The 18,999-nt window shown below is 45.5% G+C and overlaps 1 protein-coding gene across 1 annotated transcript in view; it reads right to left on the reverse strand.

The window, feature by feature from the left end:
* The window catches only part of Adcy1 (adenylate cyclase 1), a 122,269-nt gene that overhangs the window by 83,423 nt on the left and 19,847 nt on the right, over nt 1-18,999 (reverse strand). The window contains exon 3 of the mRNA XM_059275024.1: nt 1,202-1,320. Coding sequence (XP_059131007.1) covers nt 1,202-1,320 — 119 coding nt within the window. The remainder of the gene's footprint in view (nt 1-1,201; nt 1,321-18,999) is intronic.

Genomic DNA, 18,999 nt, shown 5'->3' on the forward strand with positions numbered 1-18,999 from the left:
ACAAAAGAAGTGAGAGATCGTAAAAATCTGTGTGTAACCTCAGAAGCCAAGGTGGACTCCAATTGAGCTGAATTAATGGCTATACTTTGTTGATGCAAAGACTGCATGTTTATTGCTAGTTCAAGACTGTTCCATAGGCCATGGAGATAGGACCTAACCTGTGCCTAGGTTATCTTAGAAGCAACTGTATGTAAGTGGAGAGACATAAATCCATTTAAATTGATAATGATGAGAGACAGTTAATCTAACCTTAATATTTTGAACTTGATTACCCATAAATAGAACTTCTTTTTCTAAAGTTTTCACCCTAGCCTCTAAATTTTTATCATTTCATTTTTTGTGTGTGTGATAACATTTTCTGAGAACTGATAAACGTGCTCTATAGTATGAACCTGTGCTACCCAAGGTAAGAGAGTGTTTCACATGCTTTCATGTCTTCAGGGGCCAAAGCCTGGGAGTCCTGACGCCAACACCCAGAAGAACCATCAAAGAACAAATGAACAGAAAGACTTTGTGTCCACCCTGAGTGCCACTTACATGGTGGCAATCCCAAACAGGTGACAACTATTCTAAGTGCATTAAGCTATAATAAAAAGTATTTTTTAAAGACTAAACAATACATAAAGACAAATAGTTTCAACAGAATCTTTCTAAGCAAGCAAACTTCAATCAACCTATCCACGTGCCGGTTCATATGGAAAGCCCAGGTTCCTTGCCTCCAAAATAGAAACAATAGCTCCGCCCTCCTTGGGCTGAGGAGATGAAGAAAGTGAGGAGGAAGAGCCCATCTCAAGCAATACTTTGCCATTATTCGGAAATGGAGAATCCCCAGTTCACCACAATAACCCAATCTTTGGAACCAAGTTCTGTCTCCCTATTAACGTCGGAAGAGCAAGTACTGATGTAAGACGTGTGAAAGAGAACTGGCATGTGCCACCTAAGAGGCCACAGCCTCCTCTACATGGGACCAGCTTCCTTGCTGGACACCTGCCCACCTGAGCTTCTTCGCCATATCTCCTCTCTCCCCCTAAACTACAGAAATATTATAGCTCCCCTGTCCTCCTCCCCACCTCTCCCTCCCCACATCTTCATCCACTTCTCAGCTCCTCTACTCCCTATCCCCCAAAAACACATCTCATCACCTCTGCCCTGCAAACCCCCAGTACACTGTTGAGCTGGACTGGGCTGGTGCCATCCCTACCTCACGTTGTCGTGCCTCTGGATGTAAATCTTGTGGAAAATCCTCTCTGGGGGCTTCAGGAAGTCTTCCTTCATCTCCATGGCGACATTCCGGGGCAAGAGGCTCATGAGCAACCGCTCCTGAATAGGAGAAACATCATTTGTCAGACAGCAAGGACTTCCCCACTCCTGCTGGCCTAGGAGAGAAGCTGTCTTAAGTGTGTGTGTGTGGGGGGGGGGGGGTCTACAGACCCTGCTCAGGCAAGCCAGCACATGCCCAGGCCTGAAGGCACTGCCCAGACCCAAAGCTCCATGAACTGATACTCAAACATGGATCACCACTGAGCAAGCAATTGACTCCAGAAGCCTAACGCAGCATAAGTGGGCCTGACCTCATAGACATGCTTACATACAGCCTTTGCATGCTACTCTTCCGGCCTACTGTGCACTAGGAGCTTCAGCCTGGCAAATCCCACTGTCTCCAATCAAGGCCCTACTCGGTCCCGCTCCCTTCCCTCTACTGTTCCAATGGGATCCAGAAATAGTCCTCAAGATTGAGTCTGGCTCCTTGTTACAGGAAGATAGAGCCTCAGGAACAAGCTGACCCCTTCTCTTGGCCATTGTCTTCTCATGGCTCCCTGATCTGTGTAGGGCAAGCATTTTCTTTCTCTCCCTGAGAGAAAAGAATAAGTGTATAGTTTGTTTGTTTGTTTGTTTGTTTGTTTGTTTCAAGAAGGGATGAAGCACCCTGGAAAACCCATCCCAGCACCCTCCCAGGCTTTGGTTTCCTGTCTGTGAGTTGGACTCTGTCTCTCATCTTCCAGATGTGACCTTCCCTGATCTCAGCCCTGGCTTGTTCTGACCCGCCAGGCCTGTGTGCTGGATCTGAAGTGTAAGGGCCTCCATTTTCCCTCAGGGCTCTTATGACCTATCCCAGGTTGCCTTGCAAAGAAAGACCAAAAATGGTCTTTCAATCTCAAGAATGGGGAAGAAGGACCTACTGACAATGGAGGACAAGGTTGAAGGAGGAGGACCAATCCCTGCTCTGATCTGCTGCAGGCTCTTCCCCAGACCCCTGACTATCTGGTCCAGCGTCCTGGCCATCCTCCCTCTGGGGGATTTCAGCAGTCATGTCCACGGGATGCATTCCTTCCCTGCCATTCTCTGAGTCTCTCCTGGACCATGGTCCACGGTGACATGAGAGGCCACTTCTCTGACTAAAGGCAGCTGCAACCCTGGTGACTTCCTCAAGGACCTGAGCCTCTGTGTCCACAGAGACCATCAGGAGGACAGCGAAGAGGGCAGCCACAGTCCCTGAGAGCCTAATGATTCCAGGAAGTGATGTAAGGGCCCCGCCCTTCCGTTCCACACCATGGACAGCAGTCAATGTGCACAGCTCATCCTGTGACTGGAAAGCGCAATGGGTATACTGGGAAAACCCAGGAAAGCTGCTAACATAAACATGCCTAGGAGGAAGAAAACCAGGCACACAGCACTGGACGATGATTAGGGCTGAATCTGTACATCAGAGAAGCCACCAGGGTCCTGCCCCGGAGCCATAGGGTCCAGTGCTGTACAGAGGAGGTACCCACACCAGCCCCACACCAGCCCCACACCAGCTCCCACTACAGTTTCCATGCATCTCCTTGCTGGATGGACCCAGACATACATACAGGGAGGCTAGAGAAGGCAGGACTACCTGTTTACAGTTTGGGTCACAAAGAAAGAGGACACCGTCCAGGCCACTTTGGGGGAGAGAAAGGCATCTTGCATAGGGAATGGAAGGCAGAGCATGATGAGGAGTCATCGGGTCCCTTCCTTCGCTACAGGCCTCTAGGGATGCAGCCAAAGATGAGGCCCTCAGAGGCGGGCAACTGCCAGCCACCAGCTGTGCTGGGCTGAAAGGAACCTCTAGGGGCAGTATTCACTGATATGTCAGAAGTCAACAATGCACCAACCTGGGAGCTTCCAGAGACTGTTACAGCCACGAGATTCAAAAAGCACAGGCCAAGTGGGAACACAAAGATACCTGCACACTCAGAAGACCGTGGGGAAAAGCTATCTGAAAGGAAAGGGCAGATTCTGTGCTCTTCGGGGCCACCCCAGAGGCATGGAGGAAATGGGGGGAGGCTCCTTGAGCAGAGGCAGACTGCCTCATCTCATTCACCCATTCACACCTCCCTTCACAATTGACATTCTCCCACCTCCCTCCTGAGAGCCCTGCAACACTCTCACCATAAGCCCACAGGGAGGCCTTAGACCATTGCTGTGCTGCCCGAAGTTGCCATCAGTGCATGGAAACAGAGTTGCAGGTCAAAGGACTGGACCAGTCAGACAGGGGGAGATCGCCCTCCAGGGAGTCAGGCATACTGGGGCCACAGGTGCCAGCCCAGAGGGAAGAGAGGGAAGCTACTGCTGGACTCAGCACATGGCCTCTAGCACGGGGCTGTGAAACCCTTCACATGGAAAGCTGGGCCATGGCATGGTCACTGCAAGAAGGAGCTATGGCAGTCAGCGGTCACATGACTGTCCCATTGCCCTTGCTCTAGTGCTGGCATCATTTACATCGGGATCCTTGGCTGCCAGGGTTTTCAAGGTTCCCAAGCAGCTAGATGTGGACAAGAAGATAGAATTCTGACTCAGAATAAAAACCCCAAAGATCAAGTAGCCCATTCACATCATAAAGATAATATCTGAAGTTAATTTCCAATCTCAAACCCAACCCTGAAGCGCCAACACAACCCACATCAGAAACAGGTTATAACAGCAATAAAATCTAGCAGATGAAGTAAGATCAAAGGCAGAAATCAAATGGACAGACGCTATTACAAATGTGGATAATGCAAAGTGTCACTATAGCCCATGAAAACTACATTAAACCTTAATGCATGTCTGTGCCTTGATTGTGACCTACATTGCAGGTTATTCACAGTAAAAATTAGATACTTACTTTATTGTGTGTGTGTGTGTGTGTGTGTGTGTGTGCATTTTGTGTAAACACATGTGCACCTTACTGCATGTGTGTAGAGGCCAGAAGCCAGTGAAATGTTCTCTTTGATCATTTCCCACGTAGCTTTTGAGACAGTCTCTCACTGAACGCAGCATTCACCAATGGCAAAACTAGCTGGCCACTGAGCTTAGAGATCTGCCTGTTTACTCCCCAAGCCCCAGGGCTAGGGTTACAGAGGCACTGGACCACACCCACCTTTCTCACATGGGTGCTGGGGATCCAAACAGATCTTCACGCTTGTGAAGCAGGCGCTCTGTCCACTGCATCTCCATCCCCAAATCAGATTCTTATCTGGTGAGGAGGGCTTTGTTTCTGGGAAAATGGAGAAGAACTTCTCCTTGTTTCTCTCATGGAATGCCAATAAAAGTCACAGCTATTGCACATCTAACATCACGAGATGGAAAGCTGGAGGGAGAAAGGCAGGGATCGCAGACCAAGACATGCCATGGGAATTCTGTTTGCCTCCTGTGTCCCAAACACAGAGGTGGGGAAGAAGGAACTCAGGGTGTCACTGGGCACAAACCAAAAGGAAGGCCAACAAAAGACCCAGAACAGGGCAGTTCTCAAGAGGAAACTTCTGGGTGATAAGTGTGGTACTCCAGGCCAAAGGCTCTGTCTGAAAAGTCTATGCTCTGATCCACCCACTCCAAGTCAACCACCAAAGCTGGACCTCCACCAGTCCCTTAATAAGGCATGGTGTCAGAGAAGCCACAGAAGGATCTTGCTTCACCTGACAGTATCAATACAACTCCCTTTCCTGTTGTAGAATATTACTTTAAGGTGCGTTACCTTTGTTTATGTTGCATTTGTTTAACTCTGTGAAGCTGTGATACTGTGCCTGTCTAAAACACCTGATGGTCTAATGAAGAGTGAATGGCCAATAGTGGGACAGGAGAAATGATAGGTGGGGCTGGCAGGCAGAGAGAATATATAGAAGGAGAAATCTGGGAGAAAAAAGAAGGAGGAGCTAGAGGAGGAGGACCCAGGGACCAGCCCACCCAGCTACACAACCAGCAACAGAGTAAGAAAGAAAGGTATACAAAAAAAGAGAAAGGTAAAATCCCAAAGGCCAAAAACAGATGGGTTATAATAAAGTTAAGAAAAGCTGGCAATAAACAAGCCAAGCTAAGACTGGGCATTTATAATCAAGAATAAGCCTCTGTGTGTGATTTATTTGGGAGCTGCATGTGGTGGGACCCCCAAAAGAGCAAAAACAAACAACACCTCCCCTTGCCAGTAAGATGTCACAGAAAACCAGCCTAACACAAGACCCCAAATAAGACCAAGCTTCACGCAATGTAACCTAGATGTCTAGATTCCAGCAGGACATTATTTATAATACCAAAAACTAGGAAAGATGCAGTCAATGTTCAGTGAACAAAGACAACTAACACATGCTGACATCCAGAGGACAGATGCTAGAATAACTATAAACACTGTAGAGCCTCCGTCACAAGGATGACTAGAGAGAGGCTGGAAACGGCTCAGTAGGCAAAGGGCTTGCTGTGCAAGTGTGAAGATCAGAGTTCAGGTCCCAGCACCCACATAAAAGACAGGCACAGTGACATCAGGAGGGAGCAGAAACAGATGCACCCCATTTGGGAAGGTCCTCTGGCCATCCAGAGCTCCAGGTTCAATGAGAGACCTTGTCTCAAAAAAAATAAAAAATAAAAAAGGGAACCTGATTTTAGAGAAAGAGGCCAAAAATACACATTAGAAGGAAGAGAGCCTCTTCATCAAATGGTGCTGATCAAACTCAACATCCACACACACAAGAATGAAACTAGATCCTTATCTCTAGTTCTGCACAATATTCACCTTCAGATGGATCAAGGACCGCAGCATAAGACCTGATATCCTGAATCTGACAGCGGGAAAAGCAGAGAGTACACTTCACTTGCAAGCACGGGAGAGGACTTTCTGAACAGGACTGCACTAGTCCAGGTATTAAGACCAGCAACTGACAACTGGAACCTCAGGAGACTAAAAGCTTCTCTCTGTACCGCAAAGGACACGATTCAAGCGAGGAGGCAGCTATGGAACAGGAAAATTTTCACCAGCTCTACATCTAACAGAAGGTTATAATTTATAATAGTCAGAGAATTCAAAAAACTATATACCAAGGGAAAAAAAAACAGTAAGAAGCAAGGAATGAAACAGAGTTCTCAAAAGAAAAATACAAATGGCTAAGAAATATTTTTTTAAGTGTTCAACATCCTTAGCCATAAGGGAAATGCAAATTAAAACTACTTTGAGATATCATCTTACCTAAGTTAGAATGGCTAAGATTAAAAAGCCAAATTATAACAAACTGACATAGACGAGGGAAAAGGAGAACACCAACCAACGCAGCCTCTATGGAAACCAGTGTGGATGTTCCTCCAAACGCTAAAAACTGACCTGCCATATGATCCGGCTATACCGCTTCTGGGGCGTATCCTCACAGACGCTAATATCCTAATACAGAGATACTTGCCCACTCAGTTCATTGCTGCTGTATTCACAACAGCCAGGAAATGGAAACAGCCCAGATTTCCATCAACTACCGAATGGATAATGAAAATGTGGCACACAGACAGAACGGAACGCTGTTCAGCTATAAAGAAAAATAAAATGATGAGATTCTCAGACAAATCGATGGAGCTGGAAAGAATCATTCTGAGTGAAGTAACAGAGACCCAGAAAGACAAATGCCATATGTTCTCTCTCATATGTGGAAGCTAGCTTTAAATCTTTAGAAATGTGTATTTAAATCGGAATACTTGCAGAAGGAAGAAAAAATCTGGTGAGGGGCCATAGTGGTAGACTTCACGGAAGAGGGGATAGAACCCAGGTGGTAAAGAGGAAGGGGAATAACGGAGTGGAAGGATCAAATGGTGGGGGAGGGGCAGAGTAGAAGAGGGAGTAAGGCGAGGTATAACTAACACTAAAACCTTCGAAAAAGCCATAGAGAAACCGACTGCCATAGACGTTTCCTAAAATATATACATATATAAGAATAGTTAAAAAGGAGTTACCTTATAATAGGTAGAGACATCTAGACATCTCCCAGACATCATAGGTTGTTACATCAAAAGCCCAGTGTCAGCTATAGGATACCTCTTTTCACGTTTTGGGGTCAACAGGGTCCCATAGATGTCCCCAAACAATACAGGCTAATGCTCCTGTTCTTGGTTAACCTCCAGAACTTGATGGTAACGCCCCATTGCTGAAGACAGCACACACTTGAGTCACGGGACATGGAGAAATTAATGAATTTCTGAATTGAAAGCTTCATCCGCCACACTACCAGGGGAGAAAGGCCATCAACGGTGTAACCCAGCTTTGAACCTGAAAGATACAATAATGACTGGCCTGGCAAGATATGCCCACTGGTTCAATAGTGGCATGAATGTTATGGGAGTAACCAACCATTTTCTGCTTGGATTTAAGTAGTGTTCTCAAGACAAAATTCTTATCTGGTACCATTAACTAGGCCAAGAACCTGTGACTAATAGATCATAGTTCCTAGGGACAAACTTATTGCTATTTGCTAAATGAACATAGAATTAAACTGCCCCCCAAGTACTTATCTTTATACTCATAGATTAGTGCATCTCTCAACCTTCATCAAAGAAACCTATCTTTATAGCACATGGTTATTATTACAGAGATCCATAACCAGTCATCATGCAAGACTAAAACACTACAAAATTCTCAGCCCTAAATGAGACATCTGTATCACACCCCTTTCTCTCAAGATGGGGGGATCATCGAGAGGAAGCAGAAGGATTGTAGAACCAGATGGAGTAGAAGACTGCAGAGAAACAGTGTTTTCTGAACACGAGAAGGTGTTACACACATGAACCACAGGGACTGTGACTGCATACACAAAACCCACACAGACCACGCCAACCAAAACCCCAGCACAGATGGAAGAGGGGCGTGTGAAGTCCCACCCTTAGCTGAGGAATTATTGGCAACTGATGGCTGCTGGGGGAGCAAGAGTCCATTTTCTTCAGTCATGTGGACTGAAGACTACCCATGCTCCAGAAGCTAGCCCTGCCCCCATGCATACACCAGCTGCACTGGACTGGGTGCATTTAAAACAAAACAATACAAAAAAAAGGGGGGGGAATAGTGGTGAGGGAGAGAGGTGAGGAACTGGAGATAAAGGAGTGAGATTAATAATTTACTTTTTTAAAACATAAAAGTTAAAAGTGGAGAGCAATAGAGAAAAGACACATTGATCTCTGGCCTCCACACGCACACATACAGGTGTGTGCAATGCACACGTGCACGCACACACACACACCAAAAAATAAGCACACTAAAAAATGAAAAGAGATGGCAAGAATCCTTAACAAGATGTTAGTAATTTCCAACACACAAATGAATTATATATCCTACCAAACGAAATCTAATCCAAAAGTGCAATGCTAGTTCAGAACTGAAATATCAATGCCATATTCCACAAAAACGGGATAAAGAATAAAATAACAACAATTAGTTCTGATAGAGAAAACAAAGAGATGCAGCTCTTATCTATGGTGAAAATGTTTATAAAGAAGAAACCAAGAACTCCCTCACACTGATAAAGGATAGCCCCAGAAAGCCTACAGTTGGCACCACATTTAACAGTAGAACTTCAAATGCTTCCACTGGAACAAGAGAGGGACAGTGACTCTCATTAATTGCATTTGATAACGTGCCTGGCAATCTAGCCAGTGTGATGAGGTAAGAAAAGAGCTACAGAATAGAAGGAAGAAGTACCAAGTATACGGAGGTCTCTATATAAAACACTAGGGATCTATGAAGACAAATAACTTCAGAGTCATATAGACAAACCAACATTCAAGAACCTGCCACGTTTTCACATGGTAGCAATGAACACGTGTACACACACTAACTGCTACACCTTTACAAGTGCTCAAAAGTAAAATGCTGAGATGTCAAGCTAACTTTAAAAGTGTAAAGTTTGTATTCTGAAAATCAAGGCACTGAGTAAAGACTCAGAAGAGCTAAGTAAATGGAGATGCAATCTTCATTCACGAAGGGAAGACTCAACCCTGTAAGGATGCAAATTCCCTCTAGATGACAGTACAAATGTTAGCAAAGTCCAAGCAATGCTTATAGTAGGCAAAGGCAAGATCACTCCAAAACAGATATGAATAACAAAGGGAAAAGTGGCAGCTAACATTTGAAAAAAGACCAAGAGGTGGAAGGAGTTAGTCTACCCAATCCCAAGACTTACTACAAAGTAACAATACTCAAGATAATGTCCAGGAAAGGATGAATACTGAGGATGACCTAATAAAGTCTAAGACCCAGAAGTGCACATACACAAATATTCTTAGATTTTTTTCTTTTACAAAAAATCCAATAAAGATGATGTTTTCAATAAACCACAAAGCAGCCATCCCATAACCAAGAAAGAAAGACCTTAACCTCACCCTCACACCTTGTTTAAATATCACTTTGAAATACATGCCACAGATGTATCTACTAACTCTAAAATTGCAAATCTGTTGGAAAAACAGAGACAACCTTTGGGAATTAGGGCTAAGCTAAGTGTTCTTAGACTCGGCTCAGAGCAATAAAAGAAACTTTGATCTAGTCAACAACTTGAATAGGCCATAAAACAGGAAAAAAAAATAAATTGAATCTCATCAAAATGTAAAATGTTTGCTCACTAGCAAAACAAAACAAAAATCTCTTAAGACAAAGCGATGACAAGCCATAGGCTGAGGGAAGATATTTGCAAGTCGCACATCTGGTGAAGGACCAGTATCTAGCACATTTAGAGTTACCTCAGAGTCCGTCAGTTTAAAAACCTTCCAGTTCTATGGTTCAACTACTTTGGAAAACAGTTTTTGCTGTATCTCAATATTTTTGCAAATACCACATGCCTCTGCACTATTTCTAGGCATTCAGGCCAGAGAAATTAGTATTTATGCTCATATGAAAACTTTACATGGTGTTCAAAACAGCTTTATTCATAATCATCATAAACTGGAAGCTACCAGGATGTCTTTCACAGACAGAACGGTAAAACACACTGTGATAATAGCCACACTGTGAAATACCACTTAGCAATAAACAGGAATAAACTACTGATATAACCAACAACCTGTATGAATCTCCAGAGAATTATGCTCAGTATAAAAAAATCCATAAACCAGATGCTTCTGTTTTTCTGATGTTACAAAGTTGTAGAGATAGAGAATTAAGAATGGAGGCGGTGTGGCTCTGGAGGGGCAATGAGAGGGGTCCTTGTGCCTGAGGCTGGATGTTCTCATTGTCACACTGCTCTGCCACTTCAGGAAGACAGTACCATTGGGAAACAAGGAAAAACCACATAAGATCTGCCTTCTGTCGTGACTACACGTGGATCCACAAATAGCTTTAAAATGACAAAAAAGAAAAAGAAAAAAGTAATAAGCCAAACCAAGGCTGGAGAGATGGCTCAGTGGCAAAAGCTCTTGTAGCTCTGCAGAAGAGCTGAGTTCTGTTCTAGTACCCACATGGTGGTCATGATCACTTGTAACTACAATGCCAGGGGATCTGACCTCCCCAGGCATCGGGCACACACTCTAGACATTCGATGCAAATACACACATGCAGGCAAAACACTCTTAATAATAAAATAAGATAAACCAGATTCTAGTTTAGAAGAAGTGGTGCATTTACACATTCCTGGTGGGAACAGGAAATGGTCAGGCACTCGAGAAAACAGTTTGGCAGTGCCTCAAAATGCTAAAGTTATCCCATGGCCAGAATTTTCACTCCTAGAATTTCCCTACCACGTTCCCAAGAGAAATAACAAGGTGTGTCTACACAAAGGTCGAAACAATTTTCATAGCACTATTGTTTACAATATGACCAAAGCAGGGAAACAACCCGACCATGAGTCAAATGTGAGTGGATAAACAAAATGGCCAGGCATAATGGCACACATCTGTAATTCAAGCATTCAGGAGGTCAAGGCAGGAGGATCAGGAGTTCAAGGTCAGTCTCAGTTACATAATGAGTTCAAAGCTAGCCTGAGCTACGTGAGACCCTATCTCAATTTTTTTAATTAAGTTAAATAAAAAAATGTAGTCCATCCTCCTCTCCCCTCCCCACTAAAATGTGGTTCATCAATACAACTGAATAGAACTGGGCCATGAAAAAGAATGTAGTACTAGTAAGACAAAACCAACTATATACACCTTGAAAATCTCATACTGAGGGGAAGCAGTCACTCACAAAGGATCATGGACTATACAGCTCCCTTCGTATGAAATATCCAAGATAGTTAAATCCAGAAGACAGGACGTAGAATCATCATGTGTATCTATGTCTAGTGGAGGGGAAGGAAGATTCTAATAGGCATGACAGCTAATGGACAGAAAGCTGCTTTGAGATATAAGGAAAAAATTTCCAAAATTAAATTGTATGATAATCCTATACTAATACTATGAGGTTAATTTAATCCATATTTAATGCACACGTCAAATAAAGTTAATATATAAGGTTATACATAAACATAGTAAATAAAATTAACATATAGCATTAAGACATAATTCCATATAACAAAACTAATTGTGCAAATACTGAAGAAACCATTTAATTGTTTTAAACTTTCAGTTAATCTTCATAGTTCTCCAAGCAACAATTGTAGTAGTGGTTTGAGAAGTACAGTGAGAATAAATCAGCCTCTTGAAAACTCAGCCCGAGCGCCTGGGGATGTAGCTCAGCTGAAAAAGCGCTTGCCTAGTCGCCACAAAGAGCCCTGGGTTCCGTCTCTAGAACCACATGAAACTGGATGTGGTAGTGCAGGCCTGTAATCCCAGCTCTCAGAAAGTAGGAGCAGGAGGATCACAAGTTCAAGGTTATCCCCAAACACATAGCAAGTTTAAGGTTAGCCTGCTATACATGAGACCCTGTCTCAATAAAAAGAAATTAATTAAATAAAACTAAAATCCAGACTATATTATTTAAAAGAAAGTATCCTTTTTCTTGATAAATTTTCTCACACGCCAAGAACTTGATTGTTCCATTTACCTTGTTAAGATAACAAATTGAGTGTCCTTTAAATAGCTACACATTTCTAGAGGGTTCTGACTGAGTAGTGGCATCTGAGGAGCAAGTAGGGCCCTTGGGAGCCAGCCACTACATCTCAAAAGGGAAGCTGGGCTCAAGAGTGCCTTCCTGGGTGGGTTGTAGGGGCACCAGGAAAGAAGACCCAGGACATGATAGTGACCTTCAGATGCCTCTTGTCCTGTGTTCTCCAGCTATGACTGTTAAAAAATCTCCAGGGTTGTGGTCCAGGGGAAGGCTGTCAGCTCAAAGCTCCCTTGAAGCTGGCAGGAAGGTGATGCTGGAGGCAAGAGCCAGTTGCAGAGAAATAAAGGGACATGGGCTCAGGACACAGCTTCTGTGTTATCACAGGTTGGCAGCACAAGGCCTGTCTTCCCTTCTGATGATCTCATGTGCTGGGCACTTGTTCCTCTGTCCACTGCACTGCAGGGAGTCCCTTGAGCTGACTGGCCACCTATGTGCTCAAGGCCAGCCCACACACCACACAGTCCTACAAATGGGATTGACTTTTCTCCTCCCTGGTCTAGTTAGAACCTACAGAGCTCTACATCCGGTCATTTACGAAAGCGTCTTCATATCTGTAGCAACCAGCCAGTGCCCTCCACACTGCCCAGGCCTGGGGAGCATCTTCAGCAGCTATGCTCTGCCCACACCACTAGCTGAAACTATGTCCATCCCTTCTCTTTGCATTAACCCCGTTAGACTCCCATGTCTGTAAGTCAAGGTCTGTCACCCACTGTCCTCACCCTGATCATCTCAGGTTCACTGCTAAGGTCACCAGCTTGCATTTGGAATCTGAAGGCAGAGGGAACATAGGACACAAAAGAGACCAGATGAAGAACCTTCCCCATCATCACGTCGTTCACAGCGCACTTCTTAGTGAGGACCAGAGAAGCTGCCTCTGCCAGCCACTATGTGGGGTAGTAGAATCTATACTAAGAGGAACCCGGAGGAAACTGGAAACATCATAGACTCATCTTTTCTGACACCATAGACTCATCTTTTCTGAAGTCATGAAGTCATGAGAAAGACTGGTTTCCCTCGTGGGGATGGCTCACCCTTAGAATGACCACTGAGGGCATGCAACACCTGGCTAAGAGGAGGACCCACTACACCTGACCCACAATTATCCTGAAGGGAAACCCACCCCAGATGTGGTGCATCCCAAGCCAGAGATAGCTAATGAACTACCCATAGCCACTACCAGCCAGAAGAGGGGGAAAGCCTAATGGGGCTCCACTCCTAGGCTGCTGCAGCACTGGTCAGAACCAAAGGGATAGGCAAGAAAGAACCAGCAGCAAGAGGCCAATCTCTATCCCAGGCTGCTTCTCCGCCAGCTCCACGGGAGCCGAGGCTTGCTTCTCTTTGTGCTTCTCCTTCTGGAGGGGAAAGATGACACCGTCCACCCAGTACACACCCACCTAGGCTCACAGGCACCCTTTCCCCATTTTTGGATCGTGCCCTGGACCTCTTCTTGGTGCATAGTATGGATGGAACTGTGTCCCCCACAACGTGCACAGGTAAAATCCCGACCCCTAATGGAACTGTACTGGCAGATAAGGCTCTACAAAGCTGAGAGGCTCTCTCTTCTGTATTGGACTGGGAAGCTGCATCTATCAAATCTCAACAGTACGGCAGCCTAAACAAGATCTGAACAAAACGCCAGTGAGCACGCCATCGTGGATGGGGGGATCTCACAAGGCCCCACTCCTAGGTGAAGCACTACAGGCAGTCAACGACTGCTAAGAAAGAGAAGGAGAATTAGTACTTCCCAGGGAGGAGCTCCCTAATTGACTACCCAATACCAAGGGGTCAGCCCTAAAAACAGATACATATGAACAACACTAAATAGACTCAGAAGGTTGTACTTACACACGTATACATATGTGCTGTGGGATGGTCTGTATGTCAAGTGTGTTGCTGATTGGTCAATAAATAAATCACTGATTGGCCAGTGGCCAGGCAGGAAGTATAGGTGGGACAAGGAGGAGAATAAAGCTGGGAAGTGGAAGGCTGAGTCAGAGAGACACTGCCAGCCGCCACAATGACAAACAGCATGTGAAGATGCCGGTAAGCCATGAGCCACGTGGCAAGGTATAGATTTATAGAAATGGATTAATTTAAGCTGTAAGAACAGTTAGCAAGAAGCCTGCCATGGCCATACAGTTTGTAACCAATATAAGTCTCTGTGTTTACTTGGTTGGGTTTGAGCGGCTGTGGGACTGGCAGGTGAGAGAGATTTGTCCTGACTGTGGGCCAGGCAGAAAAACTCTAGCTACACATATGTATACATGTAACCATAATGACTAAAGAGAAACACTAAAGATGATACATTAAGTAGAAGGAGGGTTTGGAGACAGGGGAGAGAAACACTGGGGTACCAGGAGGACACTGATAACAGGGACAAAAGATGATCAAAACATATCCATGTATGAGATGCCATAATGAAATCCATTATTTTGTACAACTGAAAAATGCTAATAAAAATAAAAAGCTCTATTTAAAAAAAAAAAAAAAAAGAGTAATTGAGTTAAAACAAAGTCACCAGGGTGGGCCCTTTGCTACTCTGACTGGTGTCCTTAGAAGAGATTTGAGAACAGAAGACACCAGACCTGTATACACAGATGGACAGCCACAGCAGGACACAGATAGGAGGTAGCTATCCTCAGGCCTGGAGAGAACCCTGTTCCTCATAATTCCTACTGCTATTTCTCCAGCTCTTTCCTAATCCTGGTAAAAAGCGCAGACATCCCCAGAAGCTGTGTTACATAATCCTTACCCACCAGCAGTCTCTAGACCCCACGCCCCCCACCACCACAGGTCACTTCACATAACTGTACTGAACACAGCTGGGGCTGGTCACCCAACCTCTGCAAGCCATGCAGCAGACACTAGGCTTGTAGCCGCAGACCTGACCATGACCTCTAGATCACCGGCTACCCTTAGAACAACAGACCCAAGTTCTTGTCGGCAGGGCAGGAGGTCTCCAGAGCCCCTTCCTCACCAGACACACCAGGTTCTACAATCTGGTGGCAGTGGCTCCCACGCATAGGTACTATCATCAGGAGAACCACGGAGACCAGCCTGTCCAGGGACAGCACTTTGGCCAAAATCACCAACTGTCACGAAGACTAATGGCAAATGAGGAACAAGACTGCTGAGTCAGCAATCTAAGGTCCACACAAACTTCCTGCAGTCCCTGGGCTATGTCGTGAAGCCTCCTTCCCAGAGAGAGGCTCTCACTAGCACAGAGTCCTTCCTGTCAATGCTGGAAGAAAAACAAACAGGTAACATTGGGCCCTGTGGCTTCTGCTGCCCAAATGCTGGAGCACTTGGGGACAAACAACATCAGCGGACTTGATCACAGAGCTGGGTAGTGATAGGGGTCTGACAGAGCCCCATATACCATGCCTGCTACAATGTACACAAACAGTCAGCATCCAGACTGGAGCAGGTATCCCACCACACCCCTGCTGATCATCCAACTCAGGGGCTAGAAAGAAAGAGAGAGGGGGAGGGAAGGGAAAGAAGAGAAAAGAAAAGGAAGCAATAAAGGTGGTCACCTCCCCTGCCCAGCATCTGATCATAAGCCAGGAGAAACTGAAGCTGACCCAAGCCAGGGTGACCACTGGGGTCTCTGTACAATATGCAAGGTGCCCTGCCTACTATTAAACAAACTACACTTAGGAGTCAGGTCACTCCAACAATAAGCACATTGGCCTCTTGCTTAGAACTCCACGTATTACCAGCACTACCACAAGGGGACACACAGGCAATAAATGCCTTCCCAGTCCACTAAGGTACCAGAATCACAAAAGGCCCCAAAAGAGTCGCTAATAAAAACTAGAGAGGGAAGCAGGGCTTCCACAGTCACCCCTGACCCACCTATCCTGGCTGAGCCTGCGAGCTTGGCCCAGTGGGATCACCAGGAAGGGCATACTAAACCCAAAGAACACACTGGCCAGGTCTAGCGGGCCAGCTTCCTGGCTGATGGACAGAACTCATCTGCAAACCTCTGCACTTGCTGCTACTCTGGGGTACGCTTGTAAATGTCCAGTCGGGGATTATTAGGGTACAGCTCAGTGGGAGAGCGCTTACCTGGCATGCGCAGTCATGGGTTCAATCCCCAGCCTTGCCAGGTAAGTAAAACACAATGTGACAATATAACAATAAATAAATCAATTTCTGATCAGTATTTTTAATGGCTGTAGGTTTTTGGATTTCTTTCTAGGATCACCTTTGGTTACCGATGCTTTTCTAGGAATTTGCCTGTTTTATCTACTGAAGTTTTCAAGTTCTCCCAGGCATCAAATGATCCCTGCGTGCCCCAAACTCTCTATTTTGGTTGGCTGCTTTGTCTGTAACCACCCTTTCCAGGCCTCACACCCCTCATGGGTGTCTTTCTTCTTGCTCGTCTTTCTCAAGCTTTTCTACTTCAAAGGGTGAACTCTGACACATCTGTTCTAAAGCAGACCAGACGGAGCCTCCAAGCAATTCAACTGGTTCTCTGTGAAGGTGTGACCAAGCCAAAAGCGGCAGAGAGCAGGGAGTGGCCAGAGCTCCCTCGGTAGAGAGGCTCTGTCTGGCAGTGTTCTGCCCTCACTCTGCTCCCTTTCATCATCGTCCCCAAGTCTCAGGGTAATCAAGCAGAAGCCCGCGCTGCAGACTAATGCAACAGAGGCCATTCCACAGGTAACGCTTCGTTTTAAAGGGGTTTAACTTTAATCTGTCTTAACTACAGGATGAACAAATGTGTAGCAGACTTTCTACTCCTCGCACATCCTACAGGACAAGACTTCCCTTTGGTTTAGTCCCTGTTCGTTTAGTTGGGAAGATGGGTCATTTACTACACCCAAAATCCTCCCCAAAGAATAAGCCTCAGGCATAGGGAGCATTCAGTCCTACATTCTCATTCTCCCTCTCTCTCTCTCTCTCTCTCTCTCTCTCTCTCTCTCTCTCTCTCTCTCTCTCTCTCTCTTTCTCTCTCTCTTTCTCTCTCTCTTTCTCTCTCTCTCTCACACACACACACACACACTCTTTCTCTCACACACACATGCTCTCTTGCAAGCATGCACACACATAGACTCATACATACATATTCTCACACACATTCACACACATATACACATGCTTGCTCTCTCTCACACTCACTCACGTGCATGCATACACATACACACATGCTCTCTCTTGCTCTCTCGCTCTCTCTCTCTCTCTCTCTCTCTCTCTCTCACACACACACACACACACACACACACACACACACACACGAATGCACACACATGCCACAAAAAGGATTCAGAGAAGACAAGAATAGCTCCTCGCACATTCTTCCATGTGGGGCTGAAGCTTTCCAAAGATGCTGCTTCTCTGTTAGAGACTAAAGAGCACTGTGACTGGGGAGTTGGAATGTTGCAGAATGAGAGCCAACATTGCTGTGAGCTATCAGGTTCTTGAGAAAAACAGCAACTTACCTTTAACCTTTGTATATGGCCTGACAAGCCCATGCTTGTTAGGTAAACCTCTCAGAAGGTACTGGTAAGTTTGGCAACTTAGCTTCCACCAACCCTAAAGCTAAGAGTGCTCTGCGAATGTCTGAAGCCTATAAGAGGACATCCCATTTGGCTGCTGCCCACCTACCTGACAGTCCGCGACTGCATGTGTTGAACTCATTGGTTTATGACTCTCTGTTGTCTTATGGCTATGCAAGTGCATGTAACATCTCGCATGATGGAGCATGTCATTCCATACTGAATCCCACCTTGACCTTGGTCACTCATCTTTGCCTCAAAATAAAATATGTTCTTACTTCCTTCAAGGCAGCGTGAAATACATTCTGCTGACTCAGGTGATGGAGGCCTCACACCCTAAAATAATGTGAGGAGTCAAGCTTGACAGCATTAGCAGAAGCATAACCAGACCCCAGCACAGCCCGGCCACAGAGGGCACAGGTTTCCAGTGGCTGCACTTAATAATCCTACTTCATGAGATTGGGACCAAAACACATTGTAAGGAGGTACTGAATACCTCAGTGCATGGTACCATCACCCAGGACACTCAGAGGTTTTTACAAGATGCAGGGGCAGCATACACTGCCAGCACAATAGAACATAACCGACCTTGGACAAGGGCAGCTATGGCATCAGGGTCAAGGCAACCAAACTGAAAACAGTGGGAAAGGGATGAGGCACTACAGCCCCGAGCAACACACTGTGCTGGGGTGTGGCCACTAATGTCTCTGTGACTTCTCTCTGTAACACGAGTCCCTGGGACAAAATGGAGAGGGGATGGGGATGGGGAGATAGCCATGTAAAGATTTGTGTCTTTTTGTCTTTTCTTTCTTTCTATCTATTTATTTATTTATTTACTTGTTTTGTTTTGTTTTGTTTTGTTTTGTGAGACAGCGTTTCTCTGTGTAGTTTTGGTGCCTGTCCTGGATCTCGATCTCTAGACCAGGCTGGCCTTGAACTCACAGAGATCCGCCTGGCTCTGGAGGTTTGTGTCTTAGAACAGCCCAATGCTCCGCCCTTTACAGACCCAGATGGTCAGGATGGGCCCCAGACACACAGCACATCTGGCAGCCACAGCCACATGCCTGAGCCTCTTGAGTGCAACACCTGCTTCGAGAACTGAGCCTACTCTTCCCCAGGGAAGAGAGAAACCGAGATCTCCAAATCCCTGGTAGTTCACCCCACTGCATCCAGAACTTGCCTGGACACTGACCCCCTTCCCCAACCCATGTCTCTATTTGT

This window comes from Peromyscus eremicus, chromosome 10, assembly GCF_949786415.1.
Source record: "Peromyscus eremicus chromosome 10, PerEre_H2_v1, whole genome shotgun sequence".
In the NCBI taxonomy this organism is placed as follows: Eukaryota; Metazoa; Chordata; class Mammalia; order Rodentia; family Cricetidae; genus Peromyscus; species Peromyscus eremicus.